Source organism: Rhineura floridana, chromosome 3 (genome assembly GCF_030035675.1).
Source record: "Rhineura floridana isolate rRhiFlo1 chromosome 3, rRhiFlo1.hap2, whole genome shotgun sequence".
NCBI lineage: Eukaryota > Metazoa > Chordata > Lepidosauria > Squamata > Rhineuridae > Rhineura > Rhineura floridana.
Window position 1 is genome coordinate 206,896,023 of NC_084482.1, and position 24,734 is coordinate 206,920,756.

The following is a 24,734-nucleotide window of genomic DNA, read 5'->3' on the forward strand; positions in this document are numbered from 1 at the left end:
TAAGCTGCTCCTGTTTCCCACCTCAGTAAGTACTTGCTCTGAGTCCAGGAATGGGACAGTCATGACAATGATGGAGTAGGGGAAAGCTGGAGCACTGTCATGGGAAAATGGTTTCCTGAAGACAGATGGTTGTCCATGATTCTCCTGGGAAACGTGAAGCCTCCAGTTTCAGCCATAAGCCCTAGAAAGAGAAATTCATTCACACCCATACATCCTCTGCATGTTATCATAACATAGACCACTCTGTCATCGGTGGCCTTGGGTAACTAGCTGGTTCCATAGTACGTACAAGCAATGTAACAGGCACTGTGCTTTGTTACACAAACAAGATGGAGAAAGTTATAAACATTCCTGGCTTTATCTCATTCACTCTATTTCTGACATTTTCAATACTTAGAGCATTTCTTATATATATTTAAGAGATACAATTATAAATGTGAATACAATGAGAGAATATTTATAGTCAATGCATAGCAGTGCAGAAGCATATGGCAATATTCCAGTAGCAATGCCAATAATGAATGGCATGAATATATGTGCACAGAGGTGCTGAGGCATTGATAAAAATAGGAAGGAGGAAATACACAGCAAATATACTTCAATTTGTGTCACCCTGAGAGCCTTTTTGGTTAAAGCAGCGTTACCCACCCTTTTTTGACCCAACGCCCCTTTGCAAAATCTTTTTGTGCCCAATGCCCCCCTCAGATTAAGTATATGGCAATGCTTCCTATTCTTCCCTTAAAATATGAGTAATGCATAAAAGGTATTTTCAATTATTATTACTGATCATTTTTATCATACCTTTTTACTGCACTTAGATTACACATTGAATTCTTAGTATGATTTATTAATATACATACATAGTTATAGAAAAGTAAATAAAATGAGATTTATTATAAAATACTAGTGTGATCCTTGAGCTTGATGAGTTTTGGCTAACTTCACAATATCTGGAAGTCCATACAGTATGAACCAACAGAATACACTGTTACTTAACAACAAACTCATTCAGTTTACCGGCATTGTTTCGTTAAACAAGTTCATTTAAACATCACAGAAACAACGGGTAGCGAGTGTGTCCCATTCCTGAAGAAAACCAGCGAATAACTGACTTGTCTGCATCACCCGTTGGCACACGGCACTCATCCGTTGCAAGAATGTGCCCTCCACCAGTACACCCATCCTCTAAGGGACCAAGAAGCTGATACACCATGAATCTGGCAACACAGGTGGGAAAATCTCCAGGAGAATCCTGAATAGTAAAATTCCTACTCTGAAGGAGCACACTGGCTATATATTTGGCTGGTGCCTGAGTTTGGGTACCACTGGTATCTCCGGTGAATTCATCATGACTGGCGGGGCCTGGTTTGGTGGTACAATCGGAGATCCTAACAAAAAGAATATATATCCAATGGACTCTCGTGTTACTTAATTTACACCATTGGTTTGCCCAATTAACAACTGATAAAAATTAACTGACACATGTATTTGACCACCAAAGCGTGGAGCCTCCTTTCTCCCCTCCATCCAGAAGTTCACGCTTTGGCAGACCTGCCTGTCTGCCCAGACGTCTTACTTCCCACTCTTGGCTGTTTCACTGGTAGAGAACCCTTTTGCAAAAGCTGCCTCTGAATCGCTCGATCAAATCAATCAGACATACAGTAAGCCTGATCAGAAATAATGGGGTTCAACTCTCCTACACAATGATGTCATCTCTCAGATCAACAGCAAAACCGATGGACCCCCTGTGCTGTGGCAAGTGAATGAGGTGAGAAAAAAGTAAGAATTTGTTCATTCTACAGTTATTTATTATAATGAGTACAGCAGGATTGAGTGTTTATTGCTAAAGGGTGAAATACAGAGATAACTTACAGTAATCTGAAAAAATGGCTACCCCAAGTTACTATTTACTCTTTTAAAGCATTCACCATACTCACAATATTTGTGGCTATTTTTTTTTTTTAGTACTTGATGACAAAGGATGAAAAGAGCCCTAGAGGAATAGAAATGCTGCTGTGTACAATACAATTGGCTGGCTGGCTGGCCACCTATGCTGTAACTCAGACCTAATTTCTGATTTTCCCAATATGTGCAGCTCAGTGTGAGGACTTTTTAGGTTTATGTACAGAAACAACCCAGCAACCAGTAAAAAAACAACAAACCCAATTGCTTTCCACAGTTAGTTTCCAGTTGCTTAGTTAATTCTTTATATAGCAACCAGATTGTTCACAGGAAGGAAAATCTAAAGGTCAGGAACAAGACTAGGAGGGGTAAACAGATACACATACAGTATTTATTTTCACTCTGCTCTTCCCTAAACTTGTAGTATGGACAAGAGATACCTGATCTAGCATCAAAGCCAAGCTTAGGAGCTCCATGTCATTACCAAAGTAGTTCAGTTCATGAAGAATCAGAACACAGGTGAAGGAAGACTGTAGCTATAAAGTCAAGCTTTTGAGTCTGGTATTCCTGGGGATCTAGCAAAAATATGGTAAGACAATTCAATAAATTAAACTTCATTCCTGTACGTTTACACACACTCTGGATGGAGGAAGAGTGAGGGAGTAGGTCAAGGCCTTTTCCTTCCCTTGCCCTGGCCTGGCCATCACATCCCCTCCACTAGTAAGGGGGGGATTGGTTAATGTTGTGTACCTTCCCCCCCACAAAGGCCCCACCTAGAAATATGGCTGCCCCATCTAACAAGTAAGGCTGGCTACAGGGCTGTATGGGAAGGAAGCCTGCACTATTTGAGCCAATCAGGTCCAGGAAAAAAAATCTGATCTGAGTAGGGTTGCCAGGCCAGAAGCATCCCAAACCCTGAGATTTCAGGGGTGGTCCCTAGTGATGTCATTAAGCATGATATGTTAAGCATCACAGTTGCTTGAGCATACAATTCAAAACACAAACATCTGATTGGAAATTAAGATAGAAATCTGTGACTTCCGGGAAGTGGTGCTGGCTGGTGGTTGTCTCTGAGGGAGCTCTGCCTCAGAGGAAGCTTTTTTCAGGTTAAAAGTCAGCCAAGAGGAATCTTGGACTGGCTTAAATGTTCTCCAAGGTACAGGAGAACCGATCAGATCTTCCACAAGACTTCGTTGAGCTGTCGGCGGCTGGAATTGATCAGGAAATTCCTGAGATAAGAAGGCAAGCCGATCGGCTGAAGACGGAGTCAGGATTTTCACGCAAGCTGGACTGGAATGAAGCGAAGCGTTTTTTCTTTTCTTAAAAAAAAACGTTCTTAACCAGCGAGCCCACTTCTGCCTAAACCTTATCATTTGGCTTAAATTATTGCAATAAAAGGGATTTGTTTATGAATCAGCAATTGAGAAACCTGGGTGAGTCATACTTTTTCTCTTTTAAATATAATTAAGGAAGAAAGAAAATATAAACAACTTATTTACTTTTCTACGACAAAAAGCTGGCTTGAATTTGGACTTTTAAAGTTTAAAAACGGATGAGAGGTAATTATTATATTTTGGACTATCTTTCTCTTTGGACTATTTCTTGTTGGATGAATCCGCTGCTCGTATATGCTACTAATTGTTTAGTCTTGGCAACCAGAATTGTTTTGCATTCTTGGATGCAGATAAGGACTGTGTTGTGCTGGCTGGATTCCAATTACAGGCCTGGAATATTAACTCTTCTTTTTGGTGGAGGGAAAAAAAGAAGAAATAGACTGCCCTTAGGTTCTGAAACAGTGATTAATTTTAGAAATTAAAGGCCTCTTTTTGAAAATGACAACTAAAAAAACAACTAAGGCCCAGGGGCGAAGAGGTTCTATTGATACACAGGAAGAGGATATACCCCCAGAAATGTTTCAAAAAATAATGGAAGGGATTAATGCTATAAAACAGGAAATTAAACAGGAAATGAAAATTGAATTGACAGATATAAAAGACTATATTAAAACACAAGTGGACGAGATTAAAGGGACAATTGGGCAAATAAAGGAGGATGCAAAAAATACTAAAGAAAAGGTACAAACCTTGGAGAATAGAACAGATATACTAAATCTGGAACTAGAAAAAAATTTGGACTATTTAGCTATGACTGAAATGAGAAATAAAGAGCATTGTTTGAGATTCCGTGCAATCCCTGAGGAAACAGGTGAAGACATTAGAGACAAAATTGTTAATGCTTTAGTAAAATTTCTGGACTTGAATGAAGATAGGATGGAATTTGAAATAGACAAAGTTTATAGAATTAACTCCAGATATGCAACAATGAAAAAAATTCCAAGAGATGTGCTTGTTCACTTCGTAAAGAAAACGACCAGAGATATGGTTTTACAGCAACACTTTAAATATACCTTTAAAATTGATGGTAAGGAAATACTGGTGATGAAGGAAATTCCTATTAGACTTTTACGTAAGAGAAAAGAATATGCTTTCCTTACAGAAAAACTTAAGCAATGCAAAATTCAATTTAGGTGGGACGTTCCAGAAGGAGTGATTTTTACATTCAGACAACAGAAATATAGATTGAATACTGTTCAAAAAGCAAGGGACTTCTTGAGAAAAGCTTCAAAAGATATGGAAGAAGATAAACTCAAAGATATGGATACAGTTCCTGGGAAACAAAGTCAACAAGGATACGCAGAGGAGGGGAAGGAAGATGATGGATCAAAAGGAGCATCAGGCAAATTTTAAAATACACGCTTAACGATGGATTACAAATACCTAACTTGGAATATAAATGGAGCCAACACGGCGCAGAAGAGAAAGAAAGTGTTTCATTATTTGAAAAAATTAAAATTGGATATAATTTGTCTACAAGAAACTCATATTCAGAAGAAAGATTCTAAATATTTGATTTGTAAAAATTTGGGTGAAGAATTTATTTCAGCTGGACCAAAAAAAAAAAATGGAGTTGTTCTCTATATTAACCCACAATTGCTTCCTAAATTGGTATTATTGGACGATAGTGGTAGATTTGTGGGGGTTGAAATTACTTTACAAGGTACAAACATTTTGATAGTGGGTATTTATGCCCCCAATGAAGATAAAACAAGGTTTTATACAGGACTTATGGAAAAATTGTCAGAGTTTTCATATGAGCATTGGTGTGTCATGGGTGACTGGAATGGGGTAATCTCACCAAAAATTGATAGGCTTTCTGAAAAAAATATCAAAGAGACACAAGGTAAATTACCGAAGATTTGTTTTGAACTCATGGAACATCTAGAATTGGTGGATACCTGGAGATATATAAATGATAATGCAAAGGAATTTACTTATTTTTCAGAAAGACATAAAACATTTTCGAGGATTGATATGATTTGGATGTCAAAAATTTTAGCGAAGGATATTTTTAAAATGGATATATTACCAAAAACTTTTTCGGACCATAATCCTGTGATATTAACTTTAAAAAAAAAAAATCTTGGATTTAGATGGAGACTAAATGAATCTTTATTACAGAATGATAAAGTAGTACAAGAATGTAAGAAGAAATTAAAGGAGTTCTTTGAATATAATTTACATAAAGGAACAAGTGAAAATATTGTTTGGGATACAAGTAAGGCATTTATGAGGGGATACTTTATTAAATGTAATTCTGAATTAAAAAAAAAGAAACAACAGAAAATGCAATTAATTTTGGAAGAAATAAAACAAAAAGAGGAAGAATTGAAAAAGAATCCAGCTAAAGTTTCTATTGTAAATCAAATTAAAATGTTACAGAAGCAAGTATCAATGTTGACAGCTAGAGAAATTGAAAGGAAATTAAATTTTGCTAAACAAAGGACTTTTGAATTTGCAAATAAACCTGGGAAATGGTTAGCATATAAATTAAGAAAAGAACGTCAAAAAAATATTATTTTAAAGATACAAGAAGGAGATGAGACGCTGACAGACAATGTAAAAATTAAAAAGATTTTTCATCAATATTACTCAACATTGTATAAGTGTCAAGAAATTCCATCTGAAAAAATAGAAGAGTATTTATTTAAACAGAATTTGCCTAAAATTACAGATTTTCAGAGACAAGTTATTAATGGCCCTATTACGTCAAGAGAGATATCTGAAGCTATAAATAAAATTAAATTAGGAAAGGCACCAGGACCAGATGGGCTATCTGCAATGTATTATAAATGTTTGGAGGAAGAACTCCTGCTACCTTTACAGTCTACAATGAATTCTATTTTGCAAGAGGGAAAGATACCGGATAGTTGGAAAAATGCTAATATAACATTAATACCTAAAGAGGACCAAGATTTAACTAAAACAAAAAATTATCGGCCAATATCTCTACTGAACAATGACTATAAAATTTTTACAATGATTTTGGCTGAAAGATTGAAAATAATATTGCAACAATTTATTCAGGAAGATCAATCAGGGTTTTTACCTAAAAGACAATTACGTGACAACGTCAGGAATGTTTTGAATGTGTTGGAATATTTAGAACAACGAAATGATAAACAAGCAGCTTAACGGACTCATGTGAAATACAAAAGGGTACAAGACAGGGATGTCCATTATCTCCCCTTTTATTTATTTTGGTTTTAGAAGTGTTGCTTAGAGATATAAGGCAAGATAAAAGGATTTCGGGATTAAAAATAAAAAAAGAAGAATATAAATTGAGAGCATTTGCTGATGATTTGATAATTGTACTAGAAAACCCTTTGGAAGGAATTCATATACTGATGGACAAATTAAAAGAATTTGGACCTTTAGCAGGATTTAAGATCAACAATCAAAAAACAAAGATGTTGGTGAAAAATTTAACTTTAAGGGAACAGAAAGAGTTAATGGACAAGACAGATTTTACAATAGAAAAAAAGTTGAAATATCTAGGCATCATCATGACAAATAAAAACTCAAAGTTGTTTCACAATAATTACGAAAAATTATGGACAGAGATTAAGAAAGACTTGCTAAGATGGGATAAACTACAACTGTCATTAATGGGTAGAATATCTGTGATAAAAATGAATGTATTACCGAGAATGATGTTTTTGTTTCAAACAATACCTGTAATATCCTCTGATTTACCTTTTAAACAATGGCAAAAAGATATTTCTAAATTTGTATGGCAAGGAAAAAAACCAAGAGTTAAATTTAAATTACTTCAAGACGCTAAAGAAAGAGGAGGACTGGGATTACCAAATTTGAGACTTTATTTTGCTGCCTGCTGTTTAGTCTGGATAAAAGAATGGATCTTATTGAGGAATAAAAGACTATTGGATTTGGAGGGCCACAATCTGAAGTGGGGATGGCATGGATATCTATGGTATGACAAAGTAAAAGTAAATGTAGACTTTAATAATCATTTTATAAGACGTCCTCTGTTGAAAATATGGAATAGATACAAACCAAGGTTTTATTCGAAAATACCATTATGTGTCTCAAGTCAAGAAGCTTTTTATAGAAGAGAAATGTCTGGAAAAGAGAAATGGTTAACTTATCAAGAACTATTAGAAAATGTACATGGAGAATACATAATGAAAGAGAGAGAACAATTGATAAAGGAAGGATATAGTTTTCATTGGTTTGCCTATTTACAATTGTTAGAAAGATATAAAATGGACAAGAAAATGTATGGGTTTGAAATAAATAAATCTGATTTTGAAATAGGTTTGTGTACAAATGATGAAAACATAATTGCAAAAATGTATAAACTTTTATTGAAAATGGATATGGAGGAAGAACAAGTAAAAGAGTGCATGGTAAAGTGGGCAAAAAATTTTGGTCATAACATACAAATGGATCAATGGGAAAATATGTGGAAAAAAGGCTTGAAATTTACATTATGTTATAATCTTAAAGAAAATTTTTATAAAATGATGTACCGTTGGTACATGACTCCAGAAAAGCTGTCAAAAATGTATAGTAATGTCTCTAATGTTTGTTGGAAATGTAAACAACAAGAAGGATCTTTTTATCATATGTGGTGGTCATGTAAAAAGGCGAAATTATTTTGGGCACAGATAGGTAGGAAGATGCAAAAAATTCTAAAGATAAATATTCGGTCAAAACCAGAATTTTTTTTATTGGGTTTTATGGATAAACAAATAGAAAAGAAATATGGAAGAATAATATTATATATGATTACGGCAGCAAGATTATTATATGCACAAAAGTGGAAAATGGAATCAACACCAACAATGGAAGAATGGTTATTGAAATTAATGGACTTAGTAGAAATGGATAAATTGACATGTTTACTTAGAGAAAAATCGACAGATACATTTCTTAAGGAATGGAAACCTCTCTTAGACTTTTTGTTGAAAGATCAAAATAAAATGATGATACTGGGATTTGACGATTAATTAAGACAGCCTATGGAGAAAAGGGACTCTGTATGTATACATTAAGGGACAGGTTTGATGTATATTATATACTTATAGCTGATCTGCGACAAATCGGAAGTCAACTATTTTATTTTCATTTTTTTGTTGATGTATTGTTATGTCTTTTTGACTTTGTTTTGTTTGTTTTTGGAAAAATTTGAATAAAAATTATTAAAAAAAAAAAAAGGAAATTAAGATAGAAATCTTAGCTAAATGAGGGTATTCCCAGGTCCAGCTGTAGTAATGGGATCATTCCTTCTCACCTTTTTATGGACCCTGGGTAGAAAACATTTAATCTAACCTATTTGCTTCTGACAAGAAGGGTTTAAGTGCTCTCAGGCCAGGCCAGTCGCCAGGAGGCCATTATAGGAAGAAAGGAGCCTAGTGTTGTGGAGATGTTAGATGGGAGCACACAGAAATAAAGATGGATGCTCCTGAAGGCTGCAATTCTTCGTCCAAGGGACTAAGCCCCATAGCACTCAATAGGACTTACTTCTGAGTAGATATGGTTGGCTTGCACTGTTGGTAAGGCTTGACTAGGGATCCTGTGCAAAGATATTGATATTCAAACAAGGTTGGCAACCCCATGCCTGAAATGTCCACTATTGGGCAAGAAAAAAAATTATCATGCACCAATAAGGTGCATTATCAGTGGGTTTAAGGGAGAAGAGCTGAGCGCATAGAACCACTGTTGTTGCTTCTATGGATGTAGGAGTGAGGTTAAAGGTATATGACATGCAAATAGGAAAAGAAAAAAAGACAGTGTTTCTAAATGCAATACCAAACCAATCACAACAAGATTCCTATGAGTAAGGCAGAAAACTCCGCATCCCACAACCAGTCAGGATTCCTAACCAAAAACCAAAACTAAAAATATCCTGGCAGCCAGGCAGTCAAGGTCACAGAAATCCCCATGCAGCACAAACTGAATCAGAGGCTGCAGTTATTACAGAATGCTGTGGCACGATTGCTGACATGAGTGAGACCCTTTCAGCATATGATACCTCTGCTTTGAAATCTGCACTAGTTGCTGATTTGCTACCAGGTCAAGTTCAAGGTGTGCTTGCTTTCCATGTTATGGGTGCCATACAGTATTTGTTCTGCTCTTGAAAAAAAGCAATCCTTTAGCACCTACGCTTTGGAACTCCCTGCCTATTGACATTAGGCAGACGCCCTCATTGTACTCTTTTTGACACCTGCCAAAAGCATTTTTGTTCAGGCAAGCCTACTCAGGCATGTGGAAACTATTATGTTTTTAATCTGTTTATAACTCATTGTTGGTTTTACTATTTTGAATGTTTTTAAATACCTGTCTTAAACTGTTTTTGCCAATAACTTTGTTTTAATTCCTTCTGTAAACCACTTTGAGGTTCTGTACAATAAAGCGGTATATAAATGTTGTAAATAAAATACGTAAATAAATTTTGGAGTCACTGTGGCTGTTGGGCCTCCTTCCACTTTTAGGAACAAAGGAATCTGCCTTATACATTTGGTACTATCTAGCTCAGTACTGCTGACATGGACTAGCATTTACTCTCCAAGATTCCAGGCAATAGTCTTTTCTAAAGGTTGAATTTTGGACCTTTGCATGCAAAATATATGCCCTAGCACTGAGCTGATAGCTGAACATTCCTCCATGCATGTCATAAAGCAGGCAAGCAATTTCTGCCTCTGGGCTCTGGAAGGGTTAACAGCAACAATAGAGCCGCCAGTTCCCTACAGCAAAAGGGAAGATTGCGAAAAAAGGACTTCCTTTTCCTGTCCCGCCTGCCGGAAAGATACGCAGTGAGTGAGCGGGTGAGCCACTTTTTGCTTGCAGAGCTGTTGAGGGGCCTGTCTGGAGGGAGCCCCAAGATCAAGTGGCTCAATTTGGGGAGGTGGGTAGGGGAGGAAGGGGATGCTGGGTGAAAGTGGGGTCCCCCTTCAAGCACCCTTCAGACGACGCCTTGGGTTTGAGGAGGCAAATGTGCCTTGTGAATCCCAGCTCTGCCCTGTTGCTGGGCCTCTTCGGCCACCCCCGCGTGTTGTTTTTGGGGCCACATTTGAGTATTCCTCGGGAACTCCTGCCTTTTGGGTGATGCATAAAATGACACACGCAAACAGGCAATAGAGCTCGGTTGTTTTAAAGCGCTGCGTTGTTCTTCTTTTGATTGTAATTTTTTTTTAATAGATTTTTTATTTTGTATTTTGTATTTTAAAATAATAAAGCTGCGGACCTGGGCTAATGTTAGCCAGTCCAGTTTTATTCCTCTCAATTTCAGTTTTAATTGTTCAACTGAAAGGGGAAGAGAGTTTGCAAAGAAATCACATAATCTATGGTGTCCCCTCATACTCCATTCTTTTAGCTGATATTCCCTGTCAGTAGTATAAAATTTGGGATGAAAGGCAATAGGTATCAAAGGTGAAATTATGGGGGCCAATCTGTTCTGCCATAATTTCCAGATCTGAAACATACATTTAGTAAATGGATTGGCCAGGTTATTGATAGTTTGCTATCTTACTGAGAGAAAGGGTAAGGACCTAAGTGAAGCATCAGCGGCAAGGTTGATTTCCATCTCCACCCAGTGTTTCTCCTTTATGTTTTTAATTAAGTACACCATTTGATGAATTTGAAAGGCATTGTGATAATATGTTAGATTTGGAATGCCCCATCCCCCTAAATTTGATTTTCTATAGATTAAAGTTTGGGCTAATCTAGATTTTTTCTGCTGAAAAATAAATTTGATAATTGTACGTTGCCATGATTTTATGACATCGCTAGATATATGGATAGGTAAAACCTGAAATAGAAATAGGAATCGAGGAAGTAGCATCATCTGTAATGCAGCTATTCTGCCTAGCATCTTTTGCTTGTAATTTGATCATTAAATGATCAATGATGGGCTCCTGCCGGGAGAAAGGGCGGGATATAAATAATAATAAATATAAATATATCTAAGCTTTTGATATATACATGTAGAATAGTTAAGACTGTATCTGATTAGACTGAACTAGAGGGATCAGGGGTCTGGCTTGGGTTAAACCAGCTTCTTCATGTTCCTTTGTTCAGCTTTGATATATTAAAAATAAGAGGATTATTGGAATAATCTGACCGGTGGCAACCCTCCTCAGCTCCCCCCCCCCGAATTAAGGTCGCCTCTGACTTTAACAAAGCACAATATGTGGCCCTGCCCTCATGCTTTTTAAAGTAGGCTGGCAGACAAAATGTTTAGCAAATGAAGCTTTCCCTGGAACTGATGGGAAAGGTTTTGGGTTCTTTAAGACAACCACAATGCTTTTTAGTCATTTCCTAGCCGTGGCCTGGGACTTGGCACATGCTGCAAGACTGTACATGATGGCTTTGTTCTGAGCATTGAGTGAGTCATTCTGGTGACCAGGGAAACCCACCATAGTGTCAACCATAGTGTATCTGTAATCTATCTATATATGTAGATATGATCTATCTGCCCATCAGAATATAAACAGGAATTTGTAGTCTCTCCCCCTTACTCAGATCATCTCTCATTAAATCATCCACTTGCCTTTCAAGCCAATAGGAAACCAGTTGCCGGAAGCCTCAGGAGGGGAGAGTGTTCTTGCAGTCGGGTCCTGCTTGCGGGCTTCCCCCAGGCACCTGGTTGGCCACTGTGAGAACAGGATGCTGGACTAGATGGGCCACTGGCCTGATCCAGCAGGCTCTTCTTATGTTCTTAAGCCCCCTCTCCTCCCTCCTTGAGTTACAGTTCTTCAAAATATTGGGTAGTTTCTTCTATGGTGGTGGTGGCCTTCCATGAAAGGAGCCGGAGAAGAAGACCCCTAAAGAACAGCTTGGTCCTTTCTGCACTCAGCAAGTGAATGTATCTGATTGTCAACAGCACCTCAAGAGGGACCTTGTGGGGGAGACATGGGGGTGGGTGGAAGAGAACAATCTCAAGCTGAGAGGGAGACAAGGCTGGCTTTTGGGGCCTGACATCCAATGGAAGTAGTGGGAGGAGAAGTGGTAGTCAGGCAGGAAGGTGTGTCCTTTTAAAAAAATCATTTTAAAAGAATGATGATTTTAAGTAAACAGTTGGGAGGTGAGATGGAAAGGCCAGGAGCGGCTGAGGATCTTTTTTTTTGGGTGGGGAGAAACAGCCTACCAAGTAAAGGGCAATATAGAAGAAAAAGCAGGTTTGCTGATTATAGAAGGGGAAAAGGGAATGCAGGCAGGATGGTCTTATCTATTAAATGGCCTTGTAGTTAGGTCAGCTGAGATAATGCCGGAAGCTTAAACTAGAGGGCTGGTGGAGTTCAGGTGGGCCAGTGTAGGATGCAGCAAGAGTTAAGTTGTAGTTAATTTTAAGCTTGCATATTCTTCTGAGTAAAGTTTAAAAGTTCGTGTGGAATACTCATATTCTATTTTTCCATATAATCGTTCTCTACCGTTCCTTATCTTTTCCTTCGCAGGGATTTCTGTTAGATTTTATTGTACTTGTACCTTGCGTAAGCTGAAATGCATTCACTGGTCTTCTGCTGATGTGTTTAAAACAAATGTCTCCAAACATATTTTAGCCTCTTGGGTACTGTGTGGTCACTCTTGGGGCAATTTAAGAATTTTGATGCGAGGGTTCAGCCAAATAGGGCCGTGTGCTAATTAGGTAATAAGTGAGCCACCTCTTCATCGTTTGCAGGCTATGAAATGGCATCCGAGCAACATTAAGGATCCTCCCCCCTTTACCCTGGAGAGGAAACATCTATCATGCAGCTGGCTCAGGTACGGGAAAATAATTGGGGAGACGGTTCCCTGTCTCTTACCTTTGTGCTTCTGGGGCTCCCTCTGAGGGAGGCTGTATTCTTCCAATAGAATTGGAAGGGGCTTATAAGGCTATTGAGCCCAACCCCCTGCTCAGTGCAAGAAGCCATCTGAAAGCACACCTGACAGGTAGCTGTCCAATGCCTCCAGTTTTGGAGAGCCCACCACCTCCCTAGATCGTTGGTTGCATTGTCGTACTGCTCTAACAGTTAGGATGTTTTCCTGATGTTCAGACAAAAACAGCCTTCTCGTAATTTGAGCCCATTGTTCTGTGTCCTGCACTCTGGGATGATCGAGAAGAGATCCCAGCTCTCCTCTATATGGCAACCTTTCAGGTACTTGAAGAGTGCTATCTATCTCCTCTGTCTTCACTTCTCAAGGCTAAACATGCCCAGTTCTTTCAGTCTCTTCTCACAGGGCTTTGTTTGTCGTCATCTTTGTTTCCTACATCTGAACCTGTTCTAGTTTGTCTGCATCATTCTTAAAGTGTGGTGTTCAGAACTGGACGCAGTGCTCAAGATGAGGTCTAACCAGTGCTGAATAGAGGGGAACTAGTACTTCATGCGATTTGGAAACTATACTTCTGTTAATGCAGCCTAATACAGCATTTGTCTTTGTTGTTTTTACGTACCTTTAAGTCAGTTATGACTTATGGTGACCCTATGAATCAGTGACCTCCAAGAGCATCTGTCATGGACCACCCTGTTCAGATCTTGTAAGTTCAAGTCTGTGGCTTCCTTTATGGAATCAATCCATCTCTTGTTTGGCCTTCCTCTTTTTCTACTCCCTTCTGTTTTCCCCAGCATTATGGTCTTTTCTAGTGAATCATGTCTTCTCATTATGTGTCCAAGGTATGATAACCTCAGTTTCATCATTTTAGCTTCTAGTGACAGTTCTGGTTTAATTTGTTCTAACACCCAATTATTTGTCTTTTTCACAGTCCATGGTATGCGCAAAGCTCTCCTCCAGGACAAAAGAGAGGGGCAGAAACCAAGTTGCTAGAAAGGTAGGAATTTATTGTTTGCCCAACGCGTTTCAGCCTGTTGATTTTCAGGCCTTCGTCAGGGGCTATAAATACATGAAACAGCAGGGACAAATTACTTACATAAACATATAAAATCACACATATGAAATCTATAAATCAATCTGAAACTTACATAATAGGCTGGCGAGAAATTCAAATGAGCAGACCGCTTCCAACAATATGACAGTATAAACGCCTCGAAGAACAGGACATGGGCATATGTATATATACAAGCAACCAGAAATGAGATGTAGGTGAAATCAATTAAACGTTCTTATTGTTAAATAACAAACACCTGAGAGTGGAAGGCAAGTAAGGGACCATGGATATCTTTTTTTTTTTTCAATAATTTTTATTCAGATTTTCATAAAACATACAAGGCGAAATCATAAAACATTCAAAGACAAAAAACAAAATCAAAAATAGTTAAACAAAAACAAAAAAAATAAAAATAAAATAAAAATAAAAAATAAAGAGTAAAATATTGACTTCCCATTTGTCAAAGATCAAATCAGTTATAAGTCTATGATATATAACAATCCTGTCTCTTAAGTCATATTATAAAATCACTTTCCTCCAGTAGTTATCTTACTTAATCATCAAATCCCATAAACATTACTTTATTCTTTCCACAAAAAGTCAAAGAGAGGTTTCAATTCTTTAAGAAATATATCTATCAATTTTTTTTTCCAGATAAGCATATCGATTAATCCATCTCATTACTAATTATGATAATCTTATTGTCATAACCATAGTCAAAATAAACATTTCAATTAATCCATCACATCAGAATCTGTTAGGTTCAGTAATTTCAGTAGCCATTGTTCTATTATCCCTATTAGTTCCATTTTCCATCTTCCATCTTCAGTAGTCTTGTTAAGTCCAGTAATTTCAGTATCCAATCTTCCATTATCAGTATTCCATAATAATCTTGCTGTCAAAGCCATAGTCATATAGTAAGAGTCTGATGGGAATTACCTCTATCCCAAATATTTTCTTGCCATCCATTCTAAATAGGTTGCTGAAATACTGCTGTAAAATCAAATCTCTGTTCTTTTTTTCAAAATACACTGGGTCATCTCTTGAAAGTTTTTCCATTGTCACATGGCTGCAGTTAATTCCATAGATTTTCTCTATATTGGGCTCCATCACATCATTCCAGTCCAGAAGATTATCCATGCCATTGATAACTTTATCTCTAGAATCTTCATTAATTTCTTCAGAGATAACATTGAGTTCCAAACAATAGATTTTATTTCTAAAGTCCATAGACTCCAAATCTTTTTCCTGTTCCACGTTTGTTCCAATCTCCGGGGTCTCCTCTCTCACAGGGACCCCTGTTCCAGTCTCCAGGGTCTCCTCTCTCACAGGGACCCCTGTTCCAGTCTCCAGGGTCTCCTCTCTCACAAGGACCCCTATATCTTTAATCTCCTGTGTCTCCAAACAATAGATTTTATTTCTAAAGTCCATAGACTCCAAATCTTTTTCCTGTTCCACGTTTGTTCCAATCTCCGGGGTCTCCTCTCTCACAGGGACCCCTTCCAGGGTCACCTCTCTCACAGGGACCCCTATATCTTTAATCTCCTGCGTCATTTTACTCAATTCAATTTTCAGCTCCTTACAACCCTGTCGCAGGTTTTGTTTCGTTATCTCAATCTCATCCATTATTTTCTGAAACATAGTTATTTCCAGATTCTCAGCCACTTTCTTAATTGCCATTTTAAAAGAAAAATATAGGAAAACCACTTCTTATTTCAGCAACAATTGGGTTAATACTCCAAACTTGGTGACATCACAGTATAAACAGAGCAGACAGCCTTATCTCTCCATGCTTAAATAAACAAAATGCAGTTCCCAGGATCGAAACAATTAATGGCGTCGTTAGGAAACAGATTCGACAAAATAAAATAGACCAAAAAGAGAGTAGTCTCAGACAATATAATATTCTTCAAAATAAAAATCTGGAATAGAAATCCCTCTTCTGTGTATATCTTTAGAATGCAAATCCAGGACAGCTTTTTGCAACAAAAACAGAGATAAGCTATTAATTAGTGAGTAGCAGAGAGAAGTTATGGCTCCCCAGTGAGATGTCAAAAACCGATCAATCTGGCAAATCTCTTTTAAACAGCAACAATTTAAGTCAAGTAAAAGAAAAATATAGAAAGAAGGGTGCTTGCCTGTTAGTGCGTTCTCTCTTAGAAGGTAAGATGAACGTTCGCTTTATCAGATAGAGCTTGTTGTTGAAAATCCGTCCCACCTTCGTCGGCTGGACCTCGTCCCATAAATTAATGAGATCTGGTCGTCCCAACAAAAATAGGCTTTGAGGTTAATCTCTTCGTTTCTCCCTACCCGGGAGAAGTTTAATCAGTCAAAAAAAAAAAAAAATCTGACTGATATATCTGAATAAGCTTCTTTTGAGGCAGGAGCCCGTCTCAAAAGCAGGCACAGGCTAAGTCACCCTTCCCGGAAGTCTCCAAGGGACCATGGATATCATCTGGATTTCATAATATTTATTTATTTTATTTTATTTATATACCGCCCTAAGCCCGAAGGAAGGAGCTCGAATTCCTCATTTAAACCATTAGCGGTCATCGTTTTCAAATTCAGTATCCACTTTGGAGTGTGTTGCCATCAGTATGCTGATGACACGCAGCTCTGTTTCTCCTTTTCATCTTCTTCAGGTGAGGCTGTCAATGTGCTGAACCGGTGCCTGGCTGCGACAATGGACTGGATGAGGGCTAATAAACTGAGGCTCGATCCAGACAAGACTGAGATGCTGCTAGTGGGTGGTTCTTCTGACCAGATGGTGGATGTCCAACCTGTCCTGGATGGGGTTGCACTCCCCCTGAAGGAGCAGGTTCATAGCTTGGGGGTTCTCCTAGAATCATCTCTGTCACTTAAGAACATAAGAACATAAGAAGAGCCTGCTGGATCAGGCCAGTGGCCCATCTAGTCCAGCATCCTGTTCTCACAGTGGCCAACCAGGTGCCTGGGGGAAGCCCGCAAGCAGGACCCGACTGCAAGAACACTCTCCCCTCCTGAGGCTTCCAGCAACTGGTTTTCAGAAGCATGCTGCCTCTGACTAGGGTGGCAGAGCACAGCCATCATGGCTAGTAGCCATTGATAGCCCTGTCCTCCATGAATTTGTCTAATCTTCTTTTAAAGCCATCCAAGCTGGTGGCCATTACTGCATCTTGTGGGAGCAAATTGCATAGTTTTACTATGCGCTGAGTAAAGAAGTACTTCTTTTGTCTGTCCTGAATCTTCCAGCATTCAGCTTCTTTGAATGCCCACGAGTTCTGGTATTATGAGAGAGGGAGAAGAACTTTTCTCTATCCACTTTCTCAATGCCATGCATAATTTTATACACTTCTGTCATGTCTCCTCTGACCCGCCTTTTCTCTAAACTAAAAAGCCCCAAATGCTGCAACCTTTCCTCGTAAGGGAGTCGCTCCATCCCCTTGATCATTCTGGTTGCCCTCTTCTGAACCTTTTCCAACTCTATAATATCCTTTTTGAGATGAGGCGACCAGAACTGTACACAGTATTCCAAATGTGGCCGCACCATAGATTTATACAACGGCATTATGATATCGGCTGTTTTATTTTCAATACCTTTCCTAATTATCGCTAGCATGGAATTTGCCTTTTTCGCAGCTCCCGCACACTGGGTCGACATTTTCATCGTGCTGTCCACTAAAGCCCCGAGGTCTCTCTCCTGGTCGGTCACCGCCAGTTCAGACCCCATGAGCGTATATGTGAAATTCAGATTTTTTGCTCCAATATGCATAATTTTACACTTGTTTATATTGAATTGCATTTGCCATATTTCCGCCCATTCACTCAGTTTGGAGAGGTCATTTTGGAGCTCTTCGCAATCCCTTTTTGTTTTAACAACCCTGAACAATTTAGTGTCGTCAGCAAACTTGGCCACTTCACTGCTCACTCCTAATTCTAGGTCATTAATGAACAAGTTGAAAAGTACAGGTCCCAATACCGATCCTTGAGGGACTCCACTTTCTACAGCCCTCCACTGGGAGAACTGTCCATTTATTCCTACTCTCTGCTTTCTGCTTCTTAACCAATTCCTTATCCACAAGAGGACCTCTCCTCTTATTCCATGAATCTCTCATCCTTGCATCTTTTTTATAGAGTTCTTCAGTGTATTGCTTCTATTTTTTTTTTTTTAATGTCAGTCAGTCAGTGTTGATTAGTCAACATCCCTACTCCTGGTTTAAATTTCCCTTTCATTTCTCTAATCTTTTGGAATAGGGCTCTTGTTCTTCCCTTTTTGTTGTCCTCTTCTATTTCTATACAATAACTATTGTAATAGTTTTCTTTGTCTCTACATACTAATCGTTGTAATGTTGCATTTAGGGTTCTGACCATGTTTCTATCTCCTTTTGCTTTTGCTTTCCTTCTCTCTTTAACCATTTTAAGAGTTTCTTCAGTCATCCATTGAGGTCTTTCTCTCTTTTTAACTAGAGGTATTGTCTTTTTCCATTCTTTCCTGATCATGTTTCTGACTTCAGTCTGTACTTCTTCTAGTTCTCTGTCAACTAAGTTTAAAGCCTCAAATCTGTTCCTTATTTCATCATTATATTCTCCTGGGATGTTATTTAAATTGTATTTTGACATTATGATTGCTTTGTTGTTCTTTAGCTTTACTCTGATTTTCGATACGACCAGTTCATGATCTGTACCGCAGTCTGCTCCTTGATAAACACTCTTTGAGTACCATTCTGGAGCCAACTGTGTGGATCCACCTGACAGTTGTTCAATCCAGCCCACTTTTAGCTAGCTTGCTACTCAGAATGTCATGGGGCACTTTGTCAAAAGCTTTGCTGAAGTCGAGATAAATTATGTCCACAGCATTCCCACAGTCTACAAGGGAGGTTACCGGATCAAAAAATGAGATAAGATTATTTTGGCAGGATTTGTTCTTCATAAATCCATGTTGGCTCCTAGTAATCACTGCATTGTTTTCAAGGTGCTTACAGATTGACGGCTTTATAATCTGCTCCAGAGTTTTTCCAGGAATTGATGTTAGGCTGGCTGGTCTGTAGTTCCCTGGTTCCTCTTTTTTACCCTTTTTGAAGATAGAGACAACATTAACTCTCCTCCAGTCATCCAGCACTTCACCAGTTTTCCATGATTTCACAAAGATAATAGACAGCGGTTCTGAGAGCTCTTCAGCCAGTTCCTTCAATACTCTAGGATGCAGTTTATCGGGCCCTGCCGATTTGAAGTCATTCAAAGTGATTAGGTATTCCTTGACCATTTGTCTATCATTCTTTGTCATCTGTTATCATTTTGCCATCCTCATTGAGTAGCTGTGCCACCATTTCTTTTCTCTGTCTTTTCCTATGGACGTACCTGAAAAAAGCTTTTTGTTGCTTTTAGCATCTCTCGCTAACTTCAGCTCATTCTCAGCTTTAGCCTTCCTGACACCATCCCTGCAATTCTTTATCTGGCCTGTGCCTCACAATTCCCTTAGCAACTTACTTTCCCAACACACAGTAAACTTCCTATCCTTCTCTCTCTAGAACAGACTTTACCACCCAGTGTGCTTCCAGATGTTGTTGGACCACAACTCCCATCTTCCTGACCACTGGCAATGCTGGCTGAGGCTGATGGGAGTTGTGGTCCAACAACATCTGGAGGCACACTGGTTGGAAAGGCTGCTGTAGAACCTCCAGGAAATCAAAGCCTCTTGTTTCCCAAACAGATCAAAATGAATTGGCCTAATCTAGGCCCCATCTATAAATATTAAAAGCAACAATCTCTTTCTTTGTTTCTCCACAACAGTAACAATACAAAGCTTTGAACTTTCACAATGATACTCTGACATCAACAGGGGTCCCAGAAATATTTTTTTTCAAAGTACAAATTGTAAACAGGAACATCTATGCATAGGTTTATTCCACAGCGTTCCTTTTTATTCCGCCAGGAGATGTCTGGGGGATCACAGCTGAGCGGGAATCATCAGAAGTGACACAGCAAAGAACTGAGGAGCAGAAGGAGGAACGGAAATTGGAAAGTGAGGATGGAGCAAAGAGACAAGAGGGGAGAAAAATGCAAAAGCCGGGGGATGAATCCAGTGCTTTCTCAGGGATATGAAACTAACATTCAAGGGAGTACTCATCACTTAAAGGTAACAAGAATGTCTCCTGACTGCAGTGAAATCTTAAGTAGCCAAAAAGCCCTGAGCACACATGGGAGCAGGCATATGAGAGAGAAACAATATCAGTGCTTGGAGTGTGCAAAGTCCTTCAGTCATCATCACCATCTTACTTCGCATCAAAGAACTCATACAGGGGGCAAACCTTATAAATGCTTAGAGTGTGGAAAGAGCTTCAGTCATAATCAGCACCTTACTAATCATCAAAGAATTCATACAGGGGACAAACCTTATAAATGCTTGGAGTGTGGAAAGAGCTTCTGTCAGAGTGGCAACCTTACTTCACATCAAAGAATTCATACAGGGGACAAACCTTATAAATGCTTAGAGTGTGGAAAGAGCTTCAGTCATAATCACCACCTTACTAACCATCAAAGAATTCATACAGGGGACAAACCTTATAAATGTATGGAGTGTGGAAAGAGCTTCTATTACAGTAGTCACCTTACTACACATCAAAGAATTCATACAGGGGACAAACCTTATCAATGCTTAGAGTGTGGAAAGTGCTTCCGTGAGAGGTCCCACCTTACTTCACATCAAAGAACTCATACAGGGGACAAGCCTTATAAATGCATGGAGTGTGGAAAGAGCTTCAGTCTTAGCAACACCCTCACTATTCATCAAAGAATTCATACAGGGGACAAACCTCATGAATGCATGGAGTGTGGAAAGTGCTTCAGTGACAGTGGCAACCTTACTAAACATCAAAGAACTCATACAGGGGACAAACCTTATCAATGCTTGGCGTGTGGAAAGTGCTTCCGTGAGAGGTCCCACCTTACTAAACATCAAAGAACTCATACAGGGGATAAACCTCATCAATGTTTGGAGTGTGGAAAGAGGTTCAGTCTTGGCAACACCCTCACTATTCATCAAAGAACTCATACAGGGGACAAACCTCATCAATGCTTGGAGTGTGGAAAGCGCTTCTGTACGAGTAGTGCCCTTACTTCACATCAAAGAACTCATACAGGGGAGAAACCTTATCAATGCTTGGAGTGTGGAAAGAGCTTCAGTCAGAGCAGCAGCCTCACTAGTCATCAAAGAACCCATACAGGGGACAAACCTCATGAATGCATGGAGTGTGGAAAGAGCTTCAGTCAGATCAGCAGCCTCACTATTCATCAAAGAATTCATACAGGGGACAAACCTCATGAATGCATGGAGTGTGGAAAGAGATTCAGTGACAGTGGCAGCCTTACTAAACATCAAAGAACTCATACAGGGGACAAACCTTATAAATGCCTGGAGTGTGGAAAGAGCTTCAGTTGCAGGAATCGCCTTACTCTGCATCTTCCCCCAGGCACCTGGTTGGCCACTGTGAGAACAGGATGCTGGACTAGATGGGCCACTGGCCTGATCCAGCAGGCTCTTCTTATGTTCTTATGTTCTTATGTTCTTAAAGAACTCATACAGGAAACAAACCCTATAAATGCTTGGAATGTGGAAAGAGTTTCTGTCAGAGTGGCCATCTTACTAAACATCAGAGAACTCATACAGGGGCCAAACCTTATCAGTGTTTGGAGTGTGGAAAGAGATTTAGTCAGAGTTATTCCCTTACTTCGCATCAAAGAATTCATACAGGGGACAAACCTCATAAATGCTTGGAGTGTGGAAAGTGCTTCAGTGTTAGCAGCACCCTTAATAAACATCAAAGAACTCATACAGGGGACAAACCTCATGAATGATTGGAGTGTGGAAAGACCTTCAATCACAGTAGCACCATTGTTCAACATCAAAGAACTCATGCAGGGGACATGATGGAGAAGAAAATGGATTTTTTCTTGTATATTCACACATATAAACATTGTTATAAAAGGTGTGGGTTTATGAAATATAATAGAATCACAAGGAGCTAAGGAATCGAACAAAGAAGGCCACAGGCGTTCTGATCACAGAAAAGGAATTCAGTTTGCACTGCCCAGCCCATGACAGTGAAGCAAGTATGCCTGTGCATATGATTGATGACATATTGTTGATAAGCATGCAAGTAAGGAGAAAAAAGTAACTATTGTTGGGGGGCTGGTTAGATCTTCCCATAGAAAAAATGAGAGGTTTAGTTAAGATTATGGAGAATTCACATATCCTTTTTGTTTGTATGTTTGCTTTTTTATAGATATATAAAATTAAGGAATATATCCAGAGGATCATAAAATCCTAGAAGCCTGTGAGTTAAACCTGGTTAGCAGGCAAGGGTCACGTTCACCTCACTGTGAGTGACTACCCTTAATGAGTATATTGTCCTAAGCAAAGTGCGTATAATCTTTTGATTGATGTATTTTTAACTATTTGATTTTGGGAAAGCAGATTATTAGAAATTCCTGGTTTTGTATGCTGTAGAGAAATGGAAAGTCTTCATAACAGAATCAAAGTGGAAGGGAGATAAAATTTGAGTTTGACACTGATTTTTTTAATAGTATGTGTATAATTTTACTTCCTAAATATAATAAGTGTGTTCTCGAGGTAGGAGGTATTCTGAGGTGGGTTGTCTTCTTCATCCCTCTGTGTTTGATGGAGAGTGGCTGGCTCAGAATTACCCCTTTTCCTTTACTGTGTTCCCTAATCACTCATATTGTGTGGCTTTTAGTTATAATATGGTGATTTAAAAAATAACCTTTCTCTATTATAATTATAAGTGGAATTTCATATAGAACTTCCAGTCACCCTAATGGGAACCAAACTTGGCCTTGCATCATGGTATTACTTAAGGAACATGTTGTAACGTCCTGGGATGTTCCTGGCCAGCTTGGCTGATCAGGAGCCATGATGGAATGGAATGTATGGTACATACTGGTCTCAAAACGGGCTAAAATCATTAGTAATGTATGACAGCAGAATAGTGGTATTATCAGTCAAGGGGACAGATTGACATTAATCTAAGAAGACAACAAGAACAGGATGGGAGGCACCTGTAAAATTATGAATATACATATATTCATTTTAATAAATTTATCTGATTAGTTGGAAATATTTCAAGAGGGAAGAACCGTGATGTTATGTGGGAAGGAACTTATAAGATTGGTAAACTACTGTCACGTGTATTTAGTACTGTATAAAAGAAGCCTGCAAACAGTGTCTCGTTGCAGTCCTCTCCAGACTTTTTGGGGGACTGATCCTGCATATGCTTGTAAAGAATAAAGGCCTACCTTTTTGATTCAAGCCTGTGTCCTCAAATTTTTCAAGGACCCGCACCAAAAGATCCCAAAGGAGAAAAATTCTCCATCAGACAAACCTCAAAAATGCTTGGAGCATGGAAAGAGTTTCTGTGAGAGTGGCCATCTTACTCAACTTGAAAGAGTTCATACAGGGGACATAAATGCTTGGAGTATGGAAAGTGGTTCAATGAGAGTAGCAACCTTACTAAATATCAAAGAACTCATACAAGGGACAAACCTTATAAATGCATGGAGTGTGGAAAGAGCTTCAGTCACAGTAGTAATGGGGAATTTTTATATACAAATAGTAAGCAAAATATATTCTTTTAGAAACTACAGGGTTTTTAATAATATAAAGGATAGCATACCAGGTAAATGAGCCTGTTCTTGGTGTGCTGTCTTCCCTGCCTGGTGTGCAAGGGTATCCAGGGTAATCAGCCTGGAATGCAAGAGGTACAGCCTAGCTCCAGGAGATAAGAGGACACTGGTACTGGATGTCCCTGTACTCCTCAAGGGCCTGATAGGAATGAGTACTGGAATGTATTAGCTCCTGGTAGAACTGTGCTGGTATGAAAGTTGCTGAAAATGTTCTGTTTGGCTTTAAAAATAATGTATACAATGTAACATCTATGTAATGCTTCTGTAACGCTTACGTGTAGCTCCTTGATTGGAAAATGCTAATAAAACTGCAGGTGAACAGTTTCATGTTGCAGCTCTCCACTAAGCTTAGGGAGACTGACCATGCGTACGCTCGTTACTAATAAAGGCCTACCTTTGCTACAAGCCTGTGTCTTCAATTTTTACAAGGACCTTCGGTCTAATGGACCTCAAAATTCCCTGTCATTTCTGGTGTTAGCAGTGGGATGTGACCGTGACACCAGATGAAAGTCGAGACTGGAATGGAGCAGGGGAAACAGGACAGCTGAGGCACCTCGCTACAAATCGGTAAGATATCCGTTTCCAAAATCTCATTACCTGCTGTCCATTCCTCTCTGCTTCTCCGGGCTCCCATTTCACTGGCGGTAAGAGTCCATCCCTGTGTTATATTAATACAGGCTTATAACAAACTGTTTTTGGGGAAGGGGGGGCATTGTTGTGTTGCCTAAGTGTTTCTTCAGTACTGTGGTTCTGTTATTGCTTGTATTGCTCAAGCTCTGGAATAACATGGACCTGAGTGTTGTGTGTGTGTTGCTGAATGATTGAAAGGGGGAAGACAACCCACCCCACTGGCTAAGGGAAACCTGTTGACCTGGTGAAGGTTGAGGCATGCCCTCCTTGAAAGAGGCTGATCTGGGAGGTAGTTCCCC

At 39.0% G+C, this 24,734-nt stretch overlaps 1 protein-coding gene across 4 annotated transcripts in view; it reads left to right on the top strand.

Annotated features, from left to right (window-relative positions):
• LOC133381304 (zinc finger protein 883-like) overlaps nt 1-24,079 on the top strand; it is a 52,369-nt gene extending 28,290 nt beyond the window's left edge. Inside the window, exons 1-4 of one of the 4 annotated variants that reach the window (XM_061620263.1) lie at nt 878-1,768; nt 12,943-13,025; nt 14,005-14,070; nt 20,039-24,079. In XM_061620263.1, the coding sequence (XP_061476247.1) occupies nt 20,135-22,033 (1,899 nt within the window). In that variant the 5' untranslated portion in view covers nt 878-1,768; nt 12,943-13,025; nt 14,005-14,070; nt 20,039-20,134 and the 3' untranslated portion in view covers nt 22,034-24,079. Of the gene's footprint in view, nt 1-877; nt 1,769-10,072; nt 10,091-12,942; nt 13,026-14,004; nt 14,071-20,038 lie in introns of those variants that run through there. The other 3 variants (XM_061620262.1, XM_061620265.1, XM_061620264.1) reach the window with 3 other exon arrangements.
• The last annotated feature ends 655 nt before the right edge of the window (nt 24,080-24,734 follow it).